Source organism: Adiantum capillus-veneris, chromosome 24 (genome assembly GCF_014529385.1).
Source record: "Adiantum capillus-veneris isolate H3 chromosome 24, ASM1452938v2, whole genome shotgun sequence".
NCBI classification, from domain to species: domain Eukaryota; kingdom Viridiplantae; phylum Streptophyta; class Polypodiopsida; order Polypodiales; family Pteridaceae; genus Adiantum; species Adiantum capillus-veneris.
In genome coordinates this window covers 115506596-115519163 of record NC_140954.1, presented here as the reverse complement: position 1 = coordinate 115519163, position 12568 = coordinate 115506596, and the positions used below count along the sequence as shown (strand labels likewise).

Genomic DNA, 12568 nt, shown 5'->3' with positions numbered 1-12568 from the left:
GACGGATTTGTCACACGTCCCAGTTACATGGACACACATCTATCTCATGGGTTACGATGTGCTATAGGCCAGATTCGCACATCTTCACACCAGCAGACAGTAGGATATGTCAGTTATGCCATGCAGAGCCAGAGATAGAGTTTCACTACATATGTCGCTGCACAGTCTACTATGAGATACGGGGACGCTTTCATTGTTTATTCAGAGATGGTTTTGACTTGTTAGATAGAGTCATGAGATATCAGGATCAAAGATGTCTCGGATTATTCCTACTTGAGATACAGAGACATAGAGACGCTCTATTGAGTGGGCAAAGACAGAGACAGTCTCATAGACGCATCTCAGATTTCTTCAGCCTGAGTACCACAGAGGCAGAGGGGACACCACCATCACAGAGCTCGGTTCCCACCCATACACACACCAGCGGTACTCTCATTGATCGAGCTATAGAGTTAGGGAGATCGAGACGACCGCGACTGAGGAGGGGAGCCACGCAGCACCGGCGGAGATTGCGGCAGAGGATCCACAGGATTCTAGGACGACACCCAGAGTGTCGATCAGGATAGGCTTCATGCTACTGCTATATTGTATCATGGTGACACTTATCCCCACTTTGTACCTTTATGGCATGATACCATTGATCAGCCTACCAGCCACCCATAGGAGTCGGTAGCACTCCTATCAGTTTCTTTGTTTGTAGTTTTCTTTGTTTGTACCCAGACTTGGTACTAGACTCATCATTGTAATCAGTTGGTCTCATAGGTCATTTTGGCCTTTTGTAGACGTTAATATATCATTTCATTTCATTTCTCTATGATCTCGCGGCTCATTAGAGCCAAGGCATCAGTACCACAGGCCATTATCCGAGCAGAGCTAGCGCCCCCCCCACTAGTGGTGGAGGCGCTCACTAGATCAGTCTCCTTCATAAACCGCACATGGGAACTTCCTAGAGACAGATATGCTCGCATAGCACTTGAGTCCTCTCGATAGTTAGCCATGCAAGGAGATACAACATGCTGGTACGGGGAGATGGCATCATGGTTTCAGGCTCATGGGCTCAGCACAGACAGGCTGCCACCATTCCAGTACTCATTGGCTGCACCATCTCTCACTCTTACACAGTCAGAGATCACCAAGCTCATCCGCCAAGACCTGACCCAGCTAGACACTAGGAGGACATGGATACAGCCAGCTTAGGAATTGGGCACGAAGATGGCTTTCTACAGAGACCACCTTCTCCAGCTTACGGAGGATGGTTTTGTGACGAGACCCAGATACATGGACACCCACGTGTCCCATGGGATACGATGTGCTATTGGCCAGTTACGCACATCTTCTCACTAGCTGCGGATTGAGACTGGGAGATACAGCGGAGTACCAGCAGAGGCCAGGACATGCCCCTTGTGCGACATGGAGCCTGAGACAGAGTTGCACTACACATGCCGCTGCCCCGTCTACTACGAGATACGAGGCCGCTTCCATTGCTTGTTCAGAGTGGGTTTTGGACCACTCTCAAGAGTCATGGGATACGAGGATCAGAGATGCCTGGGTCTATTCTTGCTCGAGCTACGCAGACACAGAGATAGCCTGATGAGTGGCGAGGCTAGCCAGTCTCAAAGACGGATCACAGACTTCTTCAGAGCAGACGTGGGACAGCCGCAAGAGCCACTCCCACAGCAGAGATCCCCCTCGTCTCACACCAGAGGCACACTGATCGACCGAGCGACTGAATTGGGGAAATCTAGGCGCCTACGACTGCGGAGGACCACACAACATCGACGGAGGCTACATCAGACGATTCGGAGCACTCTGCCCGGTCAAACTACCAACCATGGAGGAGATTGATGAGATCCGCCAACGATCGATGCTAGATCTCCTGTGATTCAGCTATCCCAGCAAGCCGCCCCTTTTTTGCTTAGTTCACATCGACCAGTCTAGGATCCCATAGTATATATCTTTGTTTTGTACTGTTGTTAGTTTGTTACTCTGACTTTGTATCAGATCCACCACCTTGTAACTTTCTGGTCTCATAGGTCACTATGGCCTTTTGAAGACGTTAATATAACATTTCATTTCATTTCATTTCTCTCTCTCTCTCTCTCTCTCTCTCATCAAGTTCCGTGATTTTGCAGTTTCTGTTTGTGTGCTGCTATTGATTTGTCACTTGGAGTGTCCAAGCATGTAACATTGCCAGCTGCCCCATCAGCCAGGTCTAGTCGATACCCTTCAACCCTAGGATTTTTCATCTGGACAGTCCCCTGCCTCTACTTTTTTTCATCGCTAGGGTTGCTTTATTATAGGGAGATAACCAAAGCCTGGGCTCCTCAGTGGGCTGTCCCTGTAAGTACTCTCAAACTCTCATGGGCCGCTGCATCATGGTGCCAATCTCCTCCTTTGTAAAGAACCTTGTAGGATCTGCTCTGTGCTTCTCAACAATGCCCTGCATGCGGAGAGAGATATCTGAAGTACTATTTGGGTACTAGACATCTTCATTACAATAGTATCTTTGTTTGCTCTTTCTGTTGTATTGTGCTCCTTTGAATCTCAGTGGCTATGTTGAATGAAAGGAATCAGATTATTACAGATTTAAGTAGCTTTTTGTGCAGCGTTACAAGGTGTTGCATTTTGTATTGTGGATGTGGATAGTCTTTTGAACAACTGTTGCACCTATGAACACATACTGGGGAAGAAGTGTCGCGAATATCCACTGCCCTTCCTTACAATAGGACCGATGAGGAAGGACCACTGAAGAGAGCCCCCAAGTGTGGGAATGGTTTTTGTGAATTATCTTTTTCTGCAATTGCTCCTTTGTAACATTCGTCCCCTTCATGAGCTCACCCATTCTGCTTTTATAAATAAATTTCTCAACTGTTCGTTGAAGTTCATTAGATGGTTTGGAGATGCTTCTGTTGTCTCTGCCATGTTTGAAAGTTCCCTTATTGATTTAAGCTTTCCTAAAGGTTACATCCTACTGGAGAGCGGCCTTCACCACGTGCAGCTCATGCCACAACTGCTGTTGGTACAATGGTTGTCACACAGGTTTGAATTAGATTGATATTTGTGGTTTCCTGGTCCAAAGGATGTTATTTGGAGTTCACTATGACCAATGGAAGCTGCAGGGAGGCATTGGACCCGCTGGACATGCAACAGAGGATCTATACGTTCTTGACTTGACTCCTTCGAAACCGAAGTGGCACAGGTATTCAAAGCTTTAACTGGCACGAAGGATGAAAGAGCTCTATGGATAAGGATTGCTTATAAATCTCGTGCTTGTTTTGATGATATCAGAGTGGTGGTTCAGGGGCGGGGCCCAGGTCCTAGGTATGGCCATGTGATGGCACTGGTTCAACAAAGATTCCTTGTTGCTGTTGGCGGAAATGATGGTCAGTTGTGATGACGTTATATGCAAAAGTATAGGTGGAGAGTTTATATCTGTGTTTTATCCAGATGCAGGATAGTCTTTAAGAAAGGTAGTGAATATTCGCACCTGTTTAACGTAGGAAACAAATATATGTCTGACGCATGGTGTTTGGATACTGCTACCAAACCTTATGTATGGAAGAAACTTGAACCAGTAGGGGACACCCTACCATCATGCATGTAATCACTTACCTTTGATCTTTTACTGCTTTTGAGTTTGGTGTCTGTTCGTGGCTGTTCTTTTGTTAGCAAGAAACAATTCAAGCTGTTTCAGGTATGCGACTGCAAGTGCACGGGCAGATGGTTTACTTCTGGTTTGTGGTGGTAGAGATGGCAGTGGAATGGTATGTTTATAGCTGCATAGCTGCTGTTGATAAATTTTGTTAGCTTTTACATGGTTTTTTTGCTTATTTACAAGACTTAAATGACTTAATCAGTCCCCTACTTCAAGTGGAGATCTGTAAAAATCTTGTTTTGAAAGCCGTTAATTTACACTGTCCTGCTATTTTTTAAAACCCTGTTTTTGCAGCCTCTTGACAGCGCGCATGCTCTGATCAAACACCGGGATGGGAGTTGGGAATGGGCTCGCGCACCTGGAGTTGCTCCTTGTCCACGTTACCAGCATGCAGCTGTAGGTGCCAAGATTTTAATGACTGGATGTGCAAGAAGTAGATAATCAAAGCATATTCGTGCATGTTTTGATTGTGTGTGTTGCAAGATCGTGTTGCTTATCTGAAGGACAAATTTGGTCCTTGGAATCAGGTTTTTGTGGACTCGCGGCTTCATGTTATTGGTGGTGCTCTTAGAGGGGGCAGGATGGTTGAGGGACCTGCAAGCGCTGCAGGTAAGGTGATTTTGCTCTTTATTTAAGAGGATCAGCATCTAATAGTTTTATCAGGCCATTACAACCGTAAGCACCAGTGCTTCCTAGCAAGGGCTCTAATTATATAAAGAAGCTGTTGTACATGTTCTTGCATTAGCGGCATGCTTCAGTTTTCTATGTTAATCATATTTCATTGTGTGGGTGGAATTCCAGTTATTAAAGCTTCCACCAATCGATACAAATCTACTTCCTTATGTGTGATGCCTATGATGTTTATTGACGGAGATTAACTTCTAGTAATAATTCATGTTAACCTCCATTTTGTTAAAGCTAACATTGTCGCATGTTACTACAGTTCATTAGTGCACAATCGATTAAACAGCCTTTTTAATTTCCAGTCTTGGATACAAATGCTGCTCTTTGGCTTGATCGTAACGGAGTGGTCACAAGCCCACGTTTAAGTAGACCAAGTCAAGATACAGGAACTGTTGAATCAACAAGTCGTTGCCGCCATGCAGCAGCAGCTGTTGGTAGCAAAGTTTATGTCTATGGTGGGCTCAGAGGAGGTAATACAAGATTTTTGGTTTCTTGAATACTTAGCTGAGTTTAGTTTTTCTTGTCTCCTCCCCTCCCCTCCCCTCATGTTCATTCTGGCTTCATATCTTGATAAGCTGCACCTACTTAAAGTGCTGCGTACACTCCATCTTATCTTGGCTATGACATGCTAAATTGTAATTTTCTCTGGGAACAATAGCTGCTTGTCTTCTGGATGTCATTTGCCAAAAGGTTTCTGCTTTGATGTTTTCTCAGTGTTTCCCCTCACTGACTTTTGGTAATGATGTTGCTGCTGTGTTCAGAATTTATTTTAGATGATCTTCTAGAAGCTGAAGACCCTCCAGCTCTGGAGAGTTCACAATTCTTGCCTGCTTCTGTGCAAGAAGGAAGAAATGTTTCCAGCACAAACAAGCCAGGAACAGGTGAAGGGCCTGCTAATGGTGTCATGTCAATGGAGCAAGGCATAGCTCAAAGGTAGGTGCTGGTTTTATATTGTGCCTCCATAATCACAAACTGCAATTTTGATGTGCTATGTTTTAGGAAAGGAGAGGAGGAACTGTTAAAAGCATCCATGGCAGAGGCAGAAGCAATGCGGCCAGCTTATGAAAGTGCGAGAGCAGCAGAGGTACTGAGTAACGCAGATGAGTCCATGGGTGAAGAAGCTCCAGTGGCTCCAGTGCCTGATACCAATGGAAATGATGCTTCAACGGTCACAATGCTCGACCCATTCTTTCCTGTGCGATTGCACCACAGAGCGGTATATGCTTTTCAAGGTTTGAGAAGAGGTAGGGTTTCAACTTGCTAGAAAAACTCACTTATTGGTTGTTGTGCCAGGTGGTGGTTGCTCAAGAGCCTGGGGGTGCCTTGGGGGGCCTTGTCAGACAACTCTCTTTGGATCAATTTGAGAATGAGGGTCGCCGAGTGAGTTATGGAAATGTGGACAGCAGCATCGCTGCACGAAGATTACTGGACAGACAGATGTCTACAAGAGGTTTGCATAAGAAGGTGGGTTTTCTTTGACATACTTCATCATGCCCATGATTTGGATGACAGGGCTATTGAGGACGATGCAACTTGAAATCTGCAGATCATTTCACAATTGTTGTTACCGCGCTGCTGGAAACCTCCTACCAGGCGGCAATTTTTCTTAGATGGCAATGATGTTTCAGAGCTGTGTGATACTGTCGAACAAATCTTTCAGCGTGAGCCAACAGTTTTGAAGCTGAGAGCACCTCTCAAAATATTTGGAGATCTACATGGTCAATTTGGAGACTTGATGCGGCTGTTTGATGAGTATGGGTATCCCTCTACTGCTGGGGATATAACGTAAGTACTCCAGCAATTGTATTTTCTTTACTTCTTGCTGTACCAGAGTTACAATCAACAATCATGTATGCAGGTATATAGATTACCTTTTCCTAGGGGACTATGTGGACAGGGGGCAACACAGCTTAGAAACAATCTGTCTACTTTTAGCTCTGAAGGTAAGATGGTCCATTATGAGCTCTATTAACTGCCGATTATAAAATGGTCTACTATATCATGTTATTATAACTCCAGATTGAATATCCTGAGCACGTCCATTTGATCCGTGGCAATCATGAAGCAGCTGACATCAACGCTCTTTTTGGATTTCGCATTGAATGTATTGAAAGAATGGTATTCCACTGTCTGGGCATATTTTGTGAATCAGCAGTTGCAAATCATATTACTGCTCTTTAAGATGTGTGTCACATGTGTGTTGCATGCAGGGTGAAAAGGATGGTATATGGGCATGGCATCGTTTCAATCAACTCTTTAACTGGCTTCCTCTAGCAGCACTGATAGAAAATAGAATAATTTGCATGCATGGAGGGATTGGTCGATCAATAAACTACGTATCTCAAATTGAGAGCTTGCAACGACCAATTTCTATGGATGCTGGATCTGTGGTGCTAATGGATCTCCTGTGGTATAATATTTTACTGCCTGTGGTGTCCTACATAACGTCAACTTTTCTTGTGACATGCTAAGGATATTTGTGCTCAGGTCTGACCCAACGGAGAATGATAGTGTTGAAGGGCTCCGTCCAAATGCTCGAGGGCCGGGCTTGGTCACATTTGGGGTGTGTATTAGGAACTTTTTGTTGTCAAATATGCTAGATTGCTTAAATGATTCAGGTTGCATGGTGCACAGTTGTGGTGTATGCGAGGAACCTTTTTTCGTGAAAGATGCTACATTGCTTAAATGTTTCGTGTTGCATTGTATATTTCGTTGCAGCCAGATCGTGTCATCGCCTTTTGTAAGAATAACAATCTACAGCTGATTGTGAGGGCTCACGAGTGCGTAATGGATGGTTTTGAGCGCTTCGCCCAAGGCCATCTGATAACCCTTTTCTCTGCCACCAATTACTGTGGTAAGTAAAAGCTTAAGTGGCTGTGCTCCGCCATTCTTCTCCTCTAAACTTCTTCTATGTAACTTTGAGAATATTCTTGCAGGAACTGCGAATAATGCAGGAGCCCTTCTTGTCTTGGGAAGAGACTTGGTCGTGGTGCCAAAGCTTATCCATCCTCTTCCTCCTGTTGTAGGATCTCAAGAAGTGCCTGGGGATGGATTTATGGAGGAGACTTGGATGCAGGTAAAGTAGACGTGCACTGTTCTTGCACATTGTCTTTATACTAATGGTAACCTCAGAACTCCTGATACAGGATTTTGTGTTGCCATGCTTGCTTCTACATTTCTACTTTACAATATGGGGGTAAGCTCTGCTGCTGTTTTAATATTGGTCTTATCATTGCTTGAACTTTGCAGGAGCTGAACTCACAAAGGCCACCAACACCAACGCGAGGCAGACCTCATAGTGCTACTGATCGGAGCTCATTGGCTTGGATTTGAGGCCGGAATTATCCGGCACTGTACATAGCTCAAGGTATGTGATGGTATATGGGTAGGTTGGGTTGATGACCATAGCCAAATCAGCTTTATAGAGATCTCACACTTGTAAGATGCCTTACCCCAAGTAGTCCTGTAGAGGTTTTCTCTCTCTCAATTTATCTATTTGCTGAAGTCCAAGCTAGATTCTTCCAAATGTGAGTCTGAAATGCCATGGTAGCTTCAGGAGTTCCTTCAGATTTGGTCGTTCTTTAGCCGAGATCAAGAGTTTGAGAAAATTTTTCCTAGCGTTTCTGAAATTTTCCTTGGATTCACGTTGTATGTTTCTCATTTGTGTTTCAAATAAAAAGGTAAGCTATGCCTGTGCTTTTAAATGTGGTCTTTGTGTGGCTTTTTACCGGGCCATTTACCTGTCATGAAGACAGATGGGACCTACTCAAAGAGCTTGTATAAGTAGCTGTTTCAGATAAAGAGAGAATATCAATGCAACAAAATTATGATTTTGTTATGTCCATTACTGATGCAACTGTGTTGAGTGGCTAATTTCATGTAAGGCATGAAAGGGTGCTTATACATCTTCATGGTTCTTTAGCTTATTCTGTAAATAATTTTATACCCTCCAGGATGATGTAAGCCCCCTGCCCCTGCAAAGTTTCGTTGCAATCGTATTCCGACTCATCAGTCTTGAGCCATACCATCTAGAGCAAGTTCATATTTTTTGGCAGGGCACAAAAGGGGGAAGTATCTCTCAAGGCTGTTAGTGTCTATCTGATGGGCATTCTGATTTTAAGAGTTGTGGCTGTGTTACGAGGTTAACATCTGCAAATTTTCACTTCCTCATTACCCATCACCTCCTTGTGGGATTGTATTAACAACCATATTGAAGAGCTATTTATTGAATGGTTTTGAATTGCACTTAATATTCAAAGTCCACAAGGGGGGTGTCCCTTTAGAACTCTTTAAACACGTGTAAATAGGGTCTGGCAGGTAAGGGCGAGATAACATCACCCGAGGATTCATATCAAGTATCATTGACAAGTAGAGTGAGAATGCTAAAGTGACCATCAAGGATGAAGTTTGAATCGTTCCAGGCAGAGGAAAGCTTACTCAAATGTTCAAGGGACACCGTCCTGTCTTGCGACTCTGTGAAGGTGTAGGAAATACGTTGGGTACGATGTCGTGCAAGTTTGAGGGGATATGAGCATAGGATTCGAATGCGCAACCAAATGCTTTTGAGTCACAATTATAGGCCCTCTCATTGCTCTCTTCACAACGTTTTGATGTTCTAGTTAAATTGCATGGTTTAACGGTGGTTGTCAGGCTACATTATGGGACTAAAGTGCAGAACTGTTTGCAATAGCTTGAGTTTTTATCAAATAATTTTATGAATGCTATTCGCGATGGCCAGTAATCATTTTGAGTAAGGCAGAAGTTACTGGTTTTCATGTGGGTCCCATTCAATGAGTTCAGTATTGTATTCTTTGCCAATTCCATTGTCAACATGAGTTGGAGAAATACCAAGGCAACGTGTCTGTTGCTGACATTGAGATCCTAATAAATATTTCTGTAGAGCACATCAGAAGTACAATGAAACCAGACAGTAAATCGTATAATGTGTGTTTCAAGGATTTGTGAGATGGTCTTGTTGTATGCTTTAATATCGAGGGTTCCACCTTTAAAAATACCTTTAGGTTATGTGTTCAAGACGTATTTATAGAACCCCTCCACACACTCCAACATGAATTAAAAGACCCTTTTTTTTTTGAAACTTTCTGTTTTTAGCCCCTCTTGTACATGTAATTTTGTAACTCTTTTAAATATATGGGTGAACTCAAGTGTGGACCCTCCGGGGCTTTAATGTCATCTTTTCCTTCATGCAGCTAATGAGTGTCACGTGCTTTTTGTATGACATGTACTTTGGATAAGAATATTGGATTGAACACTGGCAGGTATTTGTATTTGCCATGTGATATCTTGAAGTCATCATGATATCTTTTACTGGTTATTGTGAAGGTGTTCAAATTAAGGCTTCCCCGCCGAAAAACGAGTCTGTTTTTTCTGTGCCTTGTTGTGCAAACAGCCAATTTGTAGAAAATGGCATAAATGCACAGTTTTGGATTGCCGGAGTGAACAGTATTTTTTTTTTTACTTCAGTTGTGACAAATTTTTCTAGCTGTTGAAATCTGATAAAAAAGGTCTATTACGGAGGAGAGAGTGGTGTGTGTTTTCACTAAGGCAACAACAGAAATAAGGTTCCAGCATTGCTTCCAATCGTGGGAGAAAATTTTGGCATGATTTAGAGATACACATCGTCGTCCTCTCGGAACAGTGGGAGATTGTAACGCATTAATTGGAGGAGGATGATGCACAAGTAGCCCTATCAAAAAAATCCTTGATGGGTTACCTAGTTCTCAAGTACAAAAGAATTGATCATGTTTTTGAAGGTAGTTCAATTGCAATGTGGGTGACTTCGTTCTATTCAACTTGGTCAACTGAGCAAGACTTGAATAAAAGCCACTTTTGAAGGCCAATAATGTTATGGAGAGCATAAGACATCAAGTGGAGCATGGTTCACAAGTTCCTTGGTAGGTCACCTAGTTCTTGTTGTGAAAATGTTAAAGGTGATGTTCTGTGTGATACACCCCTTTTCCCTTGATAAATATCAACATGAAAATGAGGCATGTGAACAAAAGAACAAAGGAAACCATCATCAATACCAAAAACCAAAGTCAAAGAGGAGCAAGAAAAGATCTAACGATATTCCTCCCTTGCCATAGGCACCTCAAAGAGGAGTGGCTGGGAGATGTTGAGTTGAGGGTTGCAAAGGTATCCATAGTCAACATCTCCAAACGCCTCCTCCTTAGCTCGTGTCATCCCTTGACATGACAATATGTGTTGTTTGGGGCGTATGATTTGAGATCTTCCTTCTCTCCTTTAAAGATTTTTGCCTTGGTGTGCTCTTGTTGGTCGAGAAATTTTCATTATTCTCCACATAAGTTAGTTTATATGTTGTGATTATGATGGGCTTCTATTGTCGAGGCATCTTGTAAGATATCACAAAACTAGCCAGGTGACTGAAATCACATTTTCTTGTTGTTGGCCATAACTTGATCATAAAACAAAACTAAACATAAGTAAATTCAATCCAAATTTAGTCAAACTTTACCATAAGACCTAGAATAGTCCTATGGGAAGTGTATAAACTAGCAAATGAAACTGGGCATGGGGTACATGTATCATGATGCATCAATTCTAGAGTTTTGCATCTATGTTGTACTATGCATTCTCCATGTCATAGTTTGGGATGTTGGGACTCTTGACACCAACTTTTCATAGTTTGGATGTTAAGTCATTTTTTGGTTTAAATTTGGATTTTTTACCACCATTTGTGGTTCTTTCCTTTATCATGTCAAACCCTTCATAGCTTTGCACTAAGCATTACTAGACGTATCTACTGATAATCTTTTCTCCTCCTATTTGAGGTACATAGATTGCGATCTATGTTTTAAATTTTGTGTTAATTTTGATGATACAATCTAGTAGATGTTGGTGAGATGCTTTGAAGATGAGATCTACTATTGGCAAAGCACAATTGAAACTTGTACGTCCTTACTCGGATTCTTTTTCCATTGAGCATAGGTAGAAAATCGCTTATTGCTAATGTAATATGTAGAAGGAATATGTAGAAGAGGACATTGACAAGTGTTGATAGACTAGGGTCTAAAACCTAAATGACCAAAGCAAAAAAATCCAATGAGAAAAGCCTTTGGTATATGCTCTTTTTTGAGTGAGGAATTTGGAATTTAAGTACATGTTCATGTAAGGTGAGTGCTTGGGAGAAACAAAAGAAAAGTTCTTGATGCAAGTGCTAATAATGAGACTCCTCTTCAAAATTGGGAGAGTCACTCTCTTGCTCACCCCCAATAGTGTATGTTGTAATAGGCGCCTAATAAGCCCCCTCCTCTCGCACCTCTCCCAAAAACAGGCAAGGACAACCAAAATTAGATGGGATATTGAAGCCGTTTCACCCATCATTCCTATGTGTGCAACAATGTCTCTCCTACCTCTCCCAAATAGACAAGGACAACCAAAAGCAAGTGGGATGTTGAAGCCAATTCTCCCTGCGTCCCTCTCAGGAATGTACTCTCATCTCTCCCAAATAGATAACGATAGCCAAAATTATGTGGGACATTGAAGCTAGTTCTCTCAACATTCCTTTTCTTCCTCCTCCCAGATTCTATCCAAGTCCCTTGAGCTTGGAAGCTTGCCAATTTTGAAAGAACTATGGAGAAGGGCGTGCTTTAAGACATAGCCTAAGCTTTTGAATGAGTGTATGGTACTGATCAAAGTATTTATAGATCCGAAGGATTTGAAAGCATTTGTTTTTGACAACCCAAATTACACAAAGATCTGAAAGGCATGTTGCGAGAGTCATTGTGAACTTCGCTCTTGTTCAATGCCTCATAGATTGAGCAATAGTATCTTTTATAGAAAATTTAATGTAGGCGATATTTGCATGTAGATTCACTGCCCAAGATTAGTGGGTAGATGCCTTTGGCAAGCTTAGATAGCGAGGTCATAGCTACTTATCCACTTAATTGCAGTGTTGACCTCTCATGTCCATAGAGGTAGCTCCCAAACACAACCTACTAGCTACCTGGCCCATAGAGATAGCTACCAAGACCATAGTAATTTAGTGTATACTAGAGTATCCAGGTAGCTTCCAGACCTAGTTGCATGGTCGGTTGCTACCAAAGTAGCCAATAGGTTAGCTACTCAGTTACCAGAGTAGCTACTAGAGCTAGTAGCATTGTGGATGTCTACCAAATTAGCATGGTGGCTACCACATTAACTTGATGGCTCTAAGCGTAGCCTAGTGGCCACCACCAAAATAGCTGT

The 12568-nt window shown here is 42.7% G+C and overlaps 1 protein-coding gene across 1 annotated transcript in view; it reads left to right on the top strand.

Annotated features, from left to right (window-relative positions):
- Positions 1-8172, top strand: part of LOC147426994 (serine/threonine-protein phosphatase BSL1 homolog) — a 69595-nt gene extending 61423 nt beyond the window's left edge. The window contains exons 3-21 of the mRNA XM_086499103.1: positions 2961-3039; positions 3120-3199; positions 3289-3383; positions 3501-3600; positions 3695-3764; positions 3950-4051; positions 4183-4264; positions 4642-4809; positions 5101-5272; positions 5339-5555; positions 5633-5803; positions 5886-6124; positions 6198-6282; positions 6359-6457; positions 6550-6749; positions 6827-6902; positions 7058-7193; positions 7276-7415; positions 7589-8172. Coding sequence (XP_086355229.1) covers positions 2961-3039; positions 3120-3199; positions 3289-3383; positions 3501-3600; positions 3695-3764; positions 3950-4051; positions 4183-4264; positions 4642-4809; positions 5101-5272; positions 5339-5555; positions 5633-5803; positions 5886-6124; positions 6198-6282; positions 6359-6457; positions 6550-6749; positions 6827-6902; positions 7058-7193; positions 7276-7415; positions 7589-7672 — 2395 coding nt within the window. The 3' untranslated portion in view covers positions 7673-8172. The remainder of the gene's footprint in view (positions 1-2960; positions 3040-3119; positions 3200-3288; positions 3384-3500; positions 3601-3694; positions 3765-3949; positions 4052-4182; positions 4265-4641; positions 4810-5100; positions 5273-5338; positions 5556-5632; positions 5804-5885; positions 6125-6197; positions 6283-6358; positions 6458-6549; positions 6750-6826; positions 6903-7057; positions 7194-7275; positions 7416-7588) is intronic.
- The last annotated feature ends 4396 nt before the right edge of the window (positions 8173-12568 follow it).